At 35.5% G+C, this 14,977-nt stretch overlaps 1 protein-coding gene across 13 annotated transcripts in view; it reads right to left on the reverse strand.

Annotated features, from left to right (window-relative positions):
- Positions 1-2,012: 2,012 nt before the first annotated feature.
- Pum2 (pumilio RNA binding family member 2) overlaps positions 2,013-14,977 on the reverse strand; it is an 84,147-nt gene continuing 71,182 nt past the window's right edge. For 9 of the 13 annotated variants that reach the window (XM_074049236.1, XM_074049239.1, XM_074049243.1 and 6 more), the window contains 8 exons: positions 14,552-14,819; positions 12,555-12,684; positions 10,737-10,871; positions 8,521-8,658; positions 7,505-7,630; positions 7,156-7,277; positions 6,387-6,579; positions 2,013-4,837 (listed from right to left, as the gene is read on the reverse strand). In XM_074049236.1, the coding sequence (XP_073905337.1) occupies positions 4,706-4,837; positions 6,387-6,579; positions 7,156-7,277; positions 7,505-7,630; positions 8,521-8,658; positions 10,737-10,871; positions 12,555-12,684; positions 14,552-14,819 (1,244 nt within the window). In that variant the 3' untranslated portion in view covers positions 2,013-4,705. The remainder of the gene's footprint in view (positions 4,838-6,386; positions 6,580-7,155; positions 7,278-7,504; positions 7,631-8,520; positions 8,659-10,736; positions 10,872-12,554; positions 12,685-14,551; positions 14,820-14,977) is intronic. The other 4 variants (XM_020156622.2, XM_020156614.2, XM_074049244.1 and 1 more) reach the window with 1 other exon arrangement.

The raw sequence follows: 14,977 nt of genomic DNA on the forward strand, positions 1-14,977 counted from the left end.
CTTGATTCCTGTGTATATTTAAAGCCTTTTAAACAGGAATTACTCCCCACCTCTCAGACTTACTGCCTTTTCTACATAACAGGCTCTAATGCTCTCAGTAGGATCCCATTTGTTCAAGGAATGTTGTGGGATCCCCTGTGAGCTCCAGATGGAGTCATGAGGTAGGTGCTTTGTACCCTGTGGACATGTCCTAAACAGGATGGAGCATTCTGCTCAACTGTGGGGCATTAGGTCTGCTCCCCAAAGTGCAAGCAAAGGCAAATCACACAAGATCTCAAGTCGCCCTTGACTTGCCCAGAACTCAGATGGCCATGTCCGTGAAAATTACTGTACCTCCTGATTATGAAGGGGGAATCTTGAGCTTTGTGGGCAGAGTTAGGCAAGACCCTGCTGGCTTCAACAGGCTCTTGCTGTGAGGTCCAGGCTGCTCTTAAACTCAGAATCTTCCTGCCTCAGCTTCCAGAGTGCTGGAATTACAAGCGTGCACCACCATACCCGGCTACCTTCTGATTTCAAAACACCTACTATTTGGAGACTCCTGCCATCTGAGCTTTGTTTTCTAGGCAGATGCTGGGAGGAAATGGAAAGGCCAACAGGCAAATTTTCCTCAGTTCAATGCTTTCCTTGCTCTAAGCCAAATTAGCAGAGCTTTACTGAGGAGAGTTACTGTGGCTTCAGATGAACTTCAAACTTCATGTACCCAACGAGTGGATGCACACAGGATTTTCCCTCGCTTGGCTCGGGTCTCAGAGACGTTTGTAAGTGACTGGGTGGTTCTTTAACCACTTAGCAAAACACTGGTTTATTCAAGCCAGGCCCCTACTAAAACATAATGACACAATGAAGGACTACCAGCAAATACTTAAAAAATTCTATGTACGACTGGAACATAAAACAAACTGTTAAAACTGCCTACATGGTATAGAGATAATGATGTTCACTAAGATCCAAGTTCCCTGCAGGATCTACCCTTTTAGTAGTTAAGACAGTTCCAAGGTTTTGTCTGAAGTGGGAAGGCCCTAAGCCTCTGACCTCAGGTGGCAATGCAATGTTCACCTCCAGCAAGATGCAGCTTCACAAGTGAGTGCTGTGGCCTCAGCACTGCAGTTCCTCACCCCCCTGCTCAGACTTTTCTGAATATCCAGAGCAGGCAGACCCCACCAGTCACCCAAACCTGGGTCCTACTACATTGGGTAGGGAGAGCACTGAATACTGCTCCTAGGAGCCTAACTCCCGCCCTCAAAAAATGAAATCTTGAGAAAATTCTGTCATGAGGACAAATGAACTACTACTGTCACTTTAGGAAAATGACTTTCTTAGGTTGGTAAGATTTCCAAAGTTCATTACAAAACAGGGCAGGTTGCTTTTATAGTTCAGAATAGACCCAAACCAAGATAGACCCAGACTTGCAGATAGACAAGTGTAAGATGAGGTTTCTTTTCCTACCTAGCTTTATATGGACCATCATTTTGGATTCATTTGAATTGATCTAGAAATAGTATTAGCATCAGTTGAGAATTTAAGTTCTAGGTATCTTTTTACACATTCCCAATTTTTAAAATCAAGGGGATAATCACTGCTATTCCATGGTACCGATGAGGGCACCAAGGCTAAGTTAACATACCCACGTTCACAGGGCAAACCTCAAATCCAGGCCTAAAACCAGTACTTCTACTTTCCTTTAAACACTGCCTCAAGTTCATGCTGAAAGGAAGCACCTGTGTGTATACTTACGTGATTTTTTTTTTTTTCAAAACCCTGAAGATGCATTATTTTATAGAACAGGAAACAGGCTGTAGGTAACTATAATTATTCCATGTAATTATAGTTAAGACAGTTCACCAATATTAAAAGATGGGACTAACATTCAGAAGAATCAGTGGCCCCAGGATAATACTCATTGGATAAAAACGTTTTTGTTTTCTTCAGTCAGCATAAACTTGAATGGGCAATCTTAATTGTAATTGAGGTACAGATGGGGTATTTTGTCTAGAGAAAAACACAAGACCAGGTTTATTTCATACAATGTTATTCACACATTTTTCATTTTCTAATTTACACATAATATACAAAGAAGTGAAGATAACATTTCATATGAACCAATAAGAGCCAGGACTTAGACAAACTGGTCCAGAAACAATCCATATCAAAAGGAGACGCTCAGAGAGTAAAGCCTAAGTGGTTCTGCCCAAATTTCTTTATTCTGAAGTCTCAGGTTTTACCAAAATTCCATGCCAACATACTAAAAAGGTGGAATAGGGTGGGCACCAAACATGGCAGACCATAAAATTTCTACAAGAACAGGTATTTCTCTAGAATACATCTACTAGTATTAGGAGGAAAAGTCATTACCAATCTCCAATAAGGACAGCTTTGATCCTGAATCATGGGGCTGATACTGGGAGGAAGGTCCAACATGGGGCCAAGACACTCTGAGGCTGGCAAGACAAAGAAGGAAAAAGTGGAAGGGTGCAGCTTTGTGTGGGGGTGGGGGAAACACTGCTACTGAGACAGGGACATGCTGATGAACCAGTATGACTCTGAGGAGGACAGTGACAAGTGATTGGACTGAATGGCCTCACCAAGGAATGTTGGGTATTTACCAAATTCTAGTTTATTAAAACTAGAATTACTCAACATCAAACATTAAAGTATTCCTGGCACCCCAACCCTCATGCCATTATTTTAATATTCATGTTATGAACAGCTAAGTGATAAAACCTTTATATTCCATATTGTGCTCAGCAGATTGCTTTTCATTTGCAGACCTCTAATAAAAAATTCCTTCCAAGTTCAAATGACAGAGACAGCATGTTCATTTTAGTTTTCAGCACTAAACCTAAGTGGGTCAACATAAATGTTTATACAAAATACTGACTTCAACAAAATACAAAGCACTTTCTTTATCTTTCAGAAACTGAATATACAAAGCAAGTTTTTTTCCAAAATATTTTCATAGGCAAAGGATTAAAAACGATTTTAATTATACACATATGATCACAATTTTGCCTTAAAAAGATTGTTGGGAAATGTACATAAGGCCGCTTGTAAATGTACACCATGTTACTGTTATGTCATATGTCCAGAGAAAAAAATGTTATCATACAGATTTGCTCTTCTTGGGAGTAGGCTATTCAAAAATACAGTACTCTTCTGTACAAAGAAAAAAGTCACATCACATTGGTAAGATGGAAAAAAGCATTGGCCTCCATGGTAATCAGATATCTCAGTCCAATACTTTCTGTTATGCACAATACCCTGACTTCAATTCAAAGTGACCCAAATCCTAGCATGTCCATATTAACAGAGTCAACAACTATGTTATAAAACAAAATGTTTCTCACAATAATAAAAAGAAAGCTGGTTCATACTTCTGAAACCATATAAAGATAAAAAATTTTTTAAAAAACTCACTCTCAATTTGGAGAAATAAATTTACATTATACAACACTATATTGCCAGGTCAGAGGGCAGGGACATAAATGTACACTAAAATGCAGTGTTTTCCAAAGAGATAAAACAAATTCCATTTACAGCATGAAGGTTTACAAATGTACACCTGTACAACCAAGGAAAGTGTTACACTAAATTAGCAAGGCTTTTATAATAAACACTGAAACAAGATTTGCTTTTAAAGTGTATAAACTTACAACTATTTATTACTACACACACAATGCATATATTTATAGGAAGCAAAAAAAGCTATCTGAATATGTAATCATGCTTAAATGTTGAGCTATCAGATTCACTTTTCTGTGGCCCCTTTTTACCTCTATCTGGTTCCTACTTTCTGTATCTAGTATGAAAAAGCAAAATAAAGCTCAACACTTCCTCAACATGTTTTTGTAATTCTATAGAAAAAGAAAATACAAATTTCCACTTTTGCTCTTTGCAAACCAAACTGAAAAGTTAATACGAAATTAACTTTTCATTTAGTGCACTTAACTGGATGGAAGTGTCACCATGATTTTGTTTTTTCTAACTCTTAAAACAATTACATATCTAAGTATATACAATACCTCTGTACATTGCAAGTGACATTATAGGGCAGTATTTGTATTAAAACCACATCCACTGTAAATAATGTTCTTTTATCTCAAATCATTTTATTCTTATCTTACTTGTTGAGTTTTTATTTGCATGATAGTTTGTGAATTACCAAAATACAACTTAACTTTCTTTTTAAAATATTAATAATATTTATGCAGTTGATTGTTAATCTGTTATAAAAAGCTTCACGCAAAGGAAAAAAAATAAGGACTATAATTCTATATACATCTCTATAAACCTGTTGTGCTATGGGGTTGTAGACCTATCAGACTGCAAGCCAGTTTATTAAAAGAATACTGTACTTTTTCCTTTAAAAACTATTTTTGTGACTTTACAAGGTAAAAATTTACAAAATATGTGACAGCTTTTTTGTTTTGATACAGTTATATCATATACAGGCATTCTGTGCTTTGCCAGCAATCCAATCTGATAGGTCTCCACTCAGGGCTGAATACAATTTATAATTCACCACCCCACCCCCAAATATACACAAGAACCTTAAAAAATTTACAAATGGATGAATAAAGTCAATAAATAGTTTTGCTTTAAAAAAAATTGAATATTCATAGTTGAGCTGTGTTTTGATAATTCACAAGAAAAAAAAACCTCTATTCTTTTCACATGGTTAAATCACCATCTTCTTTCTCTTTTTCCTTTATAGCATTCCATTTGGTGGTCCTCCAATAGGCCCTAGATCTGGGCTATTTTTCAGATAGTATTTTTCCAACTTGGCCAGTATATGCTTCCCGTATGTATATTTGCGCAAGGTAGTAATGTGAGGTCGAATCTGAAAAACAAATCATCTGCTTAGGAAAAAGGTAAGTCTAGCTTCTTAATCCCTTAAGAAGCACCCTCGAATCTGAGTAATTTAGAGAAATAATTGCTATTTAAAATTTTAAGTTCAAAGAAAGCTTAATATTTTGCAAAAGCACTTCTGATTCACTCATCTTGCCAAACATTTGCTTTCAAAACTATTCAGTGAATAAACAAACCAGTACTTTTAAGCTATGTCATATGCAAACAAAGAGACTCTGAAAACAGCAGGAAAGTAACACTGAGAAGCTATTACAATCTTTAAAGCCCATTTCTTTTCTTTCCATCTACATAGCCAAGATTTGGGTCTAAAGGCATGGGTCAAGTTGTGGAGCACCTGTCTCCCAAAGCCCAGAGCTCTGAATTTAAGCCCCAGAACTGCTTAAAAACAAAACATAAACAATTCAAATGTCACAAATATATTGGCTCAATAAATAATTGTAGATGTTAAAAATAAGACTGAAATTTATGTTGTATTTTTTTTATTAGGTACAGCTAGGGTTTGGACTCAGGCCTTTGCACTTGCAAAGCAGGCACTCAACAGCTTGAGCTGCACCTCCAGTCCATTTTCCTCTGCTTATTTTGGAGATGGGGGTATCAAAAACTATTTGCTGGGGCTGGTCTTGAACCATGATCCTCCCAATCTTAGCCTCCCAAGTAGCTAGGAATACAGGCATCTGGCTTATATGTATGGTTTTTCAGGAGAAACACTGATTTAAAAGTTAGGTAGAAAATTTAATACATCAATCTGAAAGGAGAATTTTTAAAAATCAGCACTGCAATTAAGAGCTATTAATTATTGTGCATTGGCTTTGGAACTAACCCTGCCAAAACCATTTTAGTTGAACTCAAAGAAGTGACAGATTTTGTTTCATATTTGCAAAAAAGAAATACATTTAGAAAAGGATCCAGGTAATATTTCTTTCAGTTTTGTTTGTTTTTATCATTTTCCAAGATGGGGGTCCTGCTAATTTTCTCATGCTAGCCTGGAACTCAAAATCCTCCTGCCTCAGCCTACTGGAGTAGCTGGGTTTAGGGAGAATCACTGCACCCAGCTTCAGTGTTCTTTTCAACAGTAACGTTCCTATGGCAATTAATGATTTCTTAAAGGATCATTAGTTTCAAGAAAGAAAAAAGTTACAAGTATTAGCAGCTAATACTACTTGAGGAAAATAATCAAATCAGTAAAAAAATTCTCTTTAGAAAAAATGTATTATATTATGTTTGTGGGAAAATCTAATTACATTTTAAAATAGATGTTCAACCTATGTATTACAGCAAGTCAAGTACACCTAATTAAGATGGGTAAGGAAGGATAATGCTAAACACAGGTAAACAAATGAAAAAATGACTATGATTCTACTGAGACTACCCTAAGAATTTAATAAAAAGACAACATCTGCTGAAAGTTATACATGGGTTTGAATTTTTTTCTCCAGTTATAACATACATGGGAAAATTAACACCTAATGGGATTTAAATGTGCAGCCAGAGTCTATTTTAAGTATTATGCACTACATTACCTTGTGCATGATTATCTTTCTCTGAGCAGGTTCAGCCATGTCAATCATCTTCTGAACCACATAATTGGCGTACTGATCCTTCATCATGGTGTATAAGGCACTGTGAGGACCATCATTCTGGCAGCAAACCTCATCAATCAGTAAAGCTCTCTCAGCACGGGAGGCATGAGTAACACACTTTTCTACTACATTGCTAAAAATTAAAGTAATACACAAAAACTTATTTTCTTTACAGCAAAATGTCCCCAACTTTTGAAACAATTTACTTCAATGTATTAGAAAATAAAAGTTTAGATGGGATTATTTTACAATTACTTTAAAAAGAGAAATTGGTACACCATGGAACAACCCACATTTTGACATCTACAAATTTAATTATAGCCCTGTTAAAAACCAGGTCATTAATTAGGTCTGACATTCAAGAACATATTCTAAATACAGCTGCACTTCCTCACTGGTCATGAAGACAAATATTTTGTAAATACACATTAAAAAATGGAATAAATGTGGACAAAACCAATTTGTTATACTTCAGACTTTTCAAAAACAAAAGCAATGTTGTGTGCATCTGTTTTGAGACAGGGTCTTACTAAGTTGCCCAGGTTCATCTCAAACTGTGGACTCAAGTGATTCTTGTGCTTCAGCAGGTGTGCGTGAGTGCTCTTTAACAACACCAAAAAAAAAAAAAAAAAAAAGGTAACACTTCAGTGCTATATTCTAGGCTAACATAGAAGGAGCTGAAAGAACTGATCCCTGTAATTAGAAATACCTGGCAAATTTGTGTTGACTCAGGGCTAAGACCTTTCCTCTGATTTCGGCAACAATTTTGCTCTTGTCTTCAGGTCGGCCATGCTCCAGTACATGCTGAATAACATAATTGCCATATTGATCCTATGGATAGATATTTAAAACTACTTTCCATCAGTTGTTCCTTAATGAGTATTTTTTAAAAAGATGTTAATCTTAGGTCCAAAAATCTAGTAACATTATCAAGAGAAACGGTAAGAATTTTTGTGTATTTCTACAGTTTAATATATAATTTATTATTATATGTCTCTAAAAACATCAAAGCAATTCCAAAAACATACAAACATCTCAAATTATTAGGGAACTTATACCTGCACCAACTGCTCTGTATGTTGGTGAAGTTCCTCTAAGATAGGTAAGGTCTGCTCTGCAGTGCAATGCTCCAGAATACGCTGAATTACTCTGCAGCCATAAGGATGAGTTGAAAGCACAAATACCTTAAAACAAAAGAAATAAAATTTGCATTTTCTGTTATTTTGAACAGTTCTATGAGGTTAGCAGGTGTTTGATGACATGCTGAGTTAGTTTAAAACAGAAGGTTGATTAACTCACATATAATACCACCACAACCATGTTAGCAAAGACCGAGAACTGTGTGTGGCAGGGTTAGGGAAATGCTTGATTTAGGAGTTTAAGATACTTTGATCAAAAGGGAACTAATGAGAAAACTGAGGATATGTGATAAGGATAATAAATGGAAGAGAGGGTACTGGTAATTTAACACTATAATTAGGTGCTATTAATTACCGTGTACTAGCTACACAGTAATTGCTAATTTTCTGTCTTTTAAATACAACTGAATTGAGTCTTTTTCCCTCTTCCCCCTCTCTCAGAAAATTTGGAAAACACTGTGGTTAAATAATTTGTCTTTTTTGTTGTTGTTGCTGCAGTTCTGGGATTTACTCAGGGCCTCACGCTTGCAGGCAGGCACTCTATCACGTGAGTCACTCTGCCAACTTAATAGCTATTGATTACATTAACTTCTTAAGTTAGTATGACTGAACTGTTTCTATTGTTTTTCAGCTTCAAATAAAAAATGAGGCTATTTAGTAATTTTATGAAAAAGGCAGAAAATTAATGTGTATTTACTTTGTTTTTTTAGACAGGATCCCACTATTGTAGTCCAGGCTGCTCTTAAACAAGATAGGTAGCTTAGACTGGCCTCAAAGTTGTGATCTTCCTGACTCAGCCTCCCGAGTACAGGTATGTGGCACCATGACAGCTTACATTTACTATCTTGTCTTAATATTAGGTATTATCTTGTGACTTAAGATTCAAATTATAAAATAATGCTGCTAATAAATCAGAAGCCAAAAATCAATCTTACTTGTCCTTTGAAAGCATCAATGATGAACTGCAGTGATTGTGGCTGAACACATTCAATACATTTTTGTACAACGTGGTTTCCGTTCTGATCTTTCACACATTTCAGTACATGACCATCTAGCTCCTTTACCATTTCACTCTACAAAGGAGAAGATGACATTTAAATAATTACCTCATCAAGTAATATAGTACAATTAAAAATGCGGAGATGGAAACAAAAGTATACTCAGAAATATTTCCTGCTGTAATTTTTAATATATGAAAATTCAGTATTTTCCCTCATGTGCAGGACTGTAATGTTAACGATACATGCTGAAGTATAGCCTAGTGATGCGTGGTATTTAACCTGTGCACATCGCCCACTAATCTTTCTCAGCTGGTACCTAATACACACTTTCAGAATTCTACCCTACTTAGCATCTCCACCCTGCATTTCCAAGACATTATTTTTAATGGCTGCATGAGTCCAGCCAAGTGTATGGAAATTTTAAGAAAGGGAACCCATGGACTATGTGGTTTTCCCCTATTAACATTTCCCATAAGCAAAGAAATTATTGATGGGCACTTAAAAATTTTTTTTATTTTAAATGATAGGGTCTCGCTATACAGCCTAAGTTGGCCTCGAACTCACAATTTTCTTGCCTTAACCTCTCAAGTACTGGGAGTAGCCTCTGCCACCACACCTGACCTTAGTGTATATTTTTATTTTTTATATAAGTAAAGAACTTACTACATACAGTTTTTCTTTATCATTGATAAAATAATCTGTGTGCCTTATTAGAGTAACAAAAAACAGTACTGTGGAAAAACAGAGCTATTCAGTCTAAAGGTATTTATTTACATTTTGTTCCTCCCCCCACCAAGGTTTGAACTCAGGGCCTCAAAGCTTGCTAGGCAGCCACTCCTCCAGCCTAAAGGTATTTACAGTTAAAGTAACTTTAAAATACCTCTCACTCAACTCTCAACTATATTGAACAGGAGAATCCTGTTAAATCAACCTACAACAGATTTTTATGTCTAAACTAATATGGACTAAATAATAAAATACAACGAACATAAGGAATCAAAATAATATATACCACTATTCGTTAACTGGTTCATGTTAAGACTTTTTCCCTAATGCTTTATATTTTCATATATCAAAGACATTTCAAATATCTCCACCACTTTGAAATTTGAGGCAGCTCAAGTAAAAAGTAAGCTTTTACATAACCAAATTTGTTTATTTTCTCCATTGTGATGTATTTTCAATTACGCTAAAATTCAGAATTTCCTCCAGAGTAACGGTACAGTCTCATTAATTTTTTATGCTGTGATTAATGCACACATGTGCACAAAGACATATCCAACCAGAAAATATTTTTCTTTGCTTATATTTTCACTGTAGTATATACACCACATAGTCAAAACATACGAGTGCTTTTTGTAATTAATTTTATATTAAAAGTATTTAATCTCAAATAAGAACCCACTAAATAATAAGTATTGCTTCATAGTATATATTAAAACACCTGGTGGATTAGCACTTATCCTCATCCCCTACTCTCAATGTGGTTGTCTATTTCACATAATTTAAAAAATTATTTTGATTACTTACAGGAAAAATTCCATGAGTACATGATTGGAATTACATTAATCCTTTATTAACTTAAAAAATATTTATATCTTCAATCTAAGAACAGAGTATGTTTCTCATTTAATTTATACATACTCTCTTTCCTCTCAAAGAAATGTAACTCTTGTTAAGGAAATTATTAGGTTACTCTTCTGTTGGATTAGACTTCTAAGAATTTCATGTGTATATATTAAATATCATATAGAAATGTTATTGCTTTAAAAATATTTATTCTTATAACTGAAACATTGTGACCCAAATAAACATGGAAATAGTAAAATGCATTCTGATATTGCAGAAAATAAATGAGTTAGTGACAGCAGAACCACACATCATTTGGTATTCTGATGTGTGGCACTCAAACACCTTAACTGAGAGATGGAAAGATCTTAACTGAGAGATAGAAGAGAATGGATGGACAGAGCAAAGATCTGCTTTGTAACTTTTAATTAACAATGTGCAATTGTGGCCAGATTGAAAAATAGATTTTAATTTACTTATAGAAATCTTTAAGCTACTTTTCTTCAAGATTATTCTAAGGTAAAAAATAGGTAATAACTTAAAAATTGAATAAAATATTACAATTTGTTTTCTTAACTTACAATTACCTGCTGATCAGAAGAAATAGACTCTAAAGCTTTCTGAATAACACGGCAGCCATACATCTGCAAGGCTAAAGGAAGAACATGACCACGAATACGAGTAGCCAGAGCTAGTTTTTGATCCAAACTTCCAAACTGAGAAGAAAGTAACATTAACAAAAAGTGACCACGACAGTGTTTGCAGTCTATTCAATCTATTTTAAAAATATCATACCTGAATTACACATGGAGGGAGCAGTACAGTAGAAGTGAATTAAGATAAGCCAAGAGAAGTTTGAAACAATAATTACTTCTTGGGGGGTGGGGTGAGGCTAAGTCACATTATCTGAAGTTTCCCATTACCATCTATTAACCACTGTTAAAATTTTTAAATTTTATTTTATTTTTGTGGGTACTGAGGGGATTAAATCCAGGGTCTTGTGCATCCTATGCAAGCACTCTATCACTGAACTAAATCCGTGGCCCTTCAAAATTTCTTTTCTTTATCTTAAGGCAGGATCTTGCTAAGTTGCCCAGCCTGGCTTGGAACTTGCAATTTTCCTGCTTCAGCCTCCCCAGTAGTTAGGATTACAGGTGTGCACCATCACACCTGGTCCTTACCACCTTATAACATACCATTCTTTCAAAGTAAACATCTACATTTCTACCAATCCTTCCCCCCAACTTTAATGGGGCTATGTATTAAGATCACTAAAACTCTCTTAGATATTCTCAGAGTATATTCTGATACAACAGAGGAGGAAACTTGTTAAGTCAAGTTACAGCACAAATGTTTTGGTATAAACCAAAAATCAGCTAAATTACAAAAACCAAAACAAACCCCCCTACATCTGTAAGTTTACAGCAGTATCCATTAATAGGAATTAATGTAAGACTTACCCCTAACCTAATGCTCTGTTTTTAAATATTTTATCAGCTTAATTAATAGCAAACTTGCATCCTGAGTGCTGGGATTATAGGCATGTACCACATTAACAATTTTTAAGTGTGTAAGTTAGTGGTATTGATTATATTCACACTGCTGTGAACGCATTGTCACTATCTGTTGCCAAATCTTTTGGATAGCTTCAAACAGAAATGCTATGCTTATTCAACAACTCCCCATATTTTCCCTCTTCTTCCAGAGTCTGGTAAATTCTAATCAACTTTTATGGGTCTAGAATGTGCCTTTGTAGGTATTTCACATAGGCAGAATCCCATACTGTTTTGCCCTTTAGTGTCGGTGTCTGGTTCAGAACTTCATTCCTTTTTATGGCTGAGTAATAGTGTATGTATATAACATTTTGTTTATTTATCTTTTGATGTACACTTAATTATTCTCAACTTTTGGCTACTGTAAAAAATGGTAAAATGAATGCTGGTGTTTAAGGTCCTGTTTTTAATTCTTACCTAGGAGTAGAGATGCTGAGTTTGTTAATTCTATGTTTAGTTTTCCATAGCAGTTGGACCATTTTATATTCACACCAGCAATGTATGAGAGTTCTAATTTCTCCACATCCTCACTCACCCATACTTGTTAAATTCCACCCTAGTAGGTATAAAGTAGCATTTCACTATGGTTTTGATTTGCATTTCCTTAATTACTAAAAACGTTTAGTATGTGAAGCTTATTATTTTCTATGGAGAAATGTCTATTCAAGTTCTTCATCCATTTTTAACTGAGTTGTCTTTTTCATGTTGACTTTTAGAAGTTCTTTACATATTCTATATATAGTCTACCAGACACAATTTGTGTTATATGTATTTTCATACAGAAAAGACTATTAAAGCTACATTAGTGTAAGTGGATGAATATTCAAAATATGCATGCATGCTTACCTCAAAAAACTTCTGTATAACATAATTGCCAAAAACATCCGTCATTAATTGATAGGCTGCCTGTAGAATTTCATTAAATACCATCTGTCGCTCAGCTGGAGTAGCTCTCTCTAGCTTTTGCTGTATGAATCTATGGGGGAAAAATTTTAAAATCTCAAACACTAAGGTGAAAAAAGGGGTCTGTAAAAATCTATTATTTTTCTTCTTGTTTCTTTTCTGTTTTTTACTTTTGGTGATACTAGGGAGCTTCATGCTTGCAAAGCAGCCACTCTACTGTTTGAGCAATGCCTCCAGTCCATTTTGCTTGTTATTTTGGAGATGATGTCTTGCAAACTATTCACCAGAGCTGGCCTTGAACAGAGATCTTCTGGATCTCAGTCTCCCAAGTAGCTAGAATTACAGGTATGAATCACTGGTGCCTGGCTCTTTTTTTCTCCTTTTTGAAATAGGATCTTATGAAGTAGCCCAGGCTAGCCTCAAACTTTTTTGTGAGGTGGTACTGTGGTTTGAACTGAAGACCTTACACTTGCTAGCTAGGCAGGTACTCTACTACTTGAGTCATGCCCTCAGTCCTTTTTTGCTTTAGTTACTTATCAGGTAAGGTCTCTGAATTTTGACCAGGGTTGGTCTCAGACTGTGATCCCACATAAATGGGACCAAAGGTGCATACCACCACACATAGCTGAGATGGAGTCTCACTAATGTTTTCGCCTGGGCTGGCCTCAAACCATAATCCCTCCCAATCTTTGCCTCCCAAATACCTGGAATGCCAGGCATGAGTCACCATGCTGGGGATTCAAACTCTTGATCCTCCTACCATAGACTATCAAGTGCTGGAATTATACATACATACCACCATACCTGGCAAAATCTGTTACTCCTTTTTTTTTTTGTAGAACTGGAGTTTGAACTCAGGGCCTCATACTTGCTAGGCAGGCATTCTACCACTTGAGCCATGCACCCAACACAAAATCTGTTATTTCTTACTTAAGTATTATACTCCCTCTCTCACATATATACATACAAATAAAATTATTTCTAGAAACAATAACACACGGACAGTTAATTTATTAAAAAAAAACTTAGGAAGCATTTATTTATAACATCTTTTTTTTTCTTGGTGGGAAAGAGTTACCTACAAAGCAGGTAACTACCACATGAGCCACCCTCTAGTCCTTTGAACAACACCTGAAACTACTAGTTGTACGTAAAGATATTTAATCTTTTAGGTTATTTCTGCTTTATAATATGAAAAGGAAATGACAAAGATCATGCTGGTTATTCATTTATTTTTAAAAACATACATGCTACTAAGTATTTTAAGAAAATAATAAAAGAAAACAAGTCACATTGGATGCTAACCTATAAAACAAAAGTATCTGAGTTTGTGACTGGGGTCTGAACTCAGGCTTTGCGCTTGCAAAGCAGGTGCTTTACAGCTTGAGTCACATTTCTAACAAAAAGGCAGTACTGTATTTATTATAAAAATATTCTCATTGTAGGAAACCATATATTATAAACTTAAAAAAACTATAGTTTTTATAATTTGTTGGAATATAAAATTGAAAAAATAAGCAATCCATACTCTTTTTTTTGTAGTGTTGAACTCAAAGCCTCATGCTTGTTAGGCAGGTGCTCTACAACTTGAGTCACTCCACTAGCCCCCATACTTGGGTTTTTTTTTTTTTTTTTTTTTGGAATACTGGGGCTTTAAATCAGGACCTACACCAGCATTTTTTGGGAAGGGATTTTTGAGATAGGGTCTCTCGAACTATCTGCCCAGACTGGTTCCAAACCGCAATCCTCCTGATCTCTGCCTCCTGAGCAGCTAGGATTACAGGTGTGAGCCACTGGCGCCTGGCTTCCCATACTCATTTTTAAAAAGCTTCCAACATTAATATACATTAGCTTAGCAGGGATAAGAAAATTTTAGTTTTATAAGACTGCAATTTTCAAAGGACAAAGGGTGAAACATACCGTGAATTATAACCACTTACCTAGAACCATGCTGGTCTTGAGAAAACTCAACTATATGTCCAATCAAGTCCCTAAGTTGAAGGTTTGGGAAGCGGTTGTTTCTAAAATCTTCTAATAATCTGCTGCGGCCAGAAGGCATAATATCAGACCTATTATACCGAAGCCGAGGAGGAGGAAAGAGCTGGCTGCTGGAGCTAAATAGACTGGAAGTGCTTGAAGCACTTCGATATTTTGCTTCTGCTCCAGGTGCTGCAGAGATATATCGACCACTACCGTTTGTCAGTCCCCCTACAACAAAACAGCTGTGGTTAGGAAATATTTTTGACAAAGTTATTTAAACCATAAATTCAGTCAACAAAATATTCTGTTAATTCATAATTGTTATGACAGGAAATTAAAACTGGAACATCTCACAGTTAATGTATGTGGCTATTATGAAAATAAGA

This window comes from Castor canadensis, chromosome 12 (assembly GCF_047511655.1).
Source record: "Castor canadensis chromosome 12, mCasCan1.hap1v2, whole genome shotgun sequence".
Classification (NCBI taxonomy): Eukaryota; Metazoa; Chordata; class Mammalia; order Rodentia; family Castoridae; genus Castor; species Castor canadensis.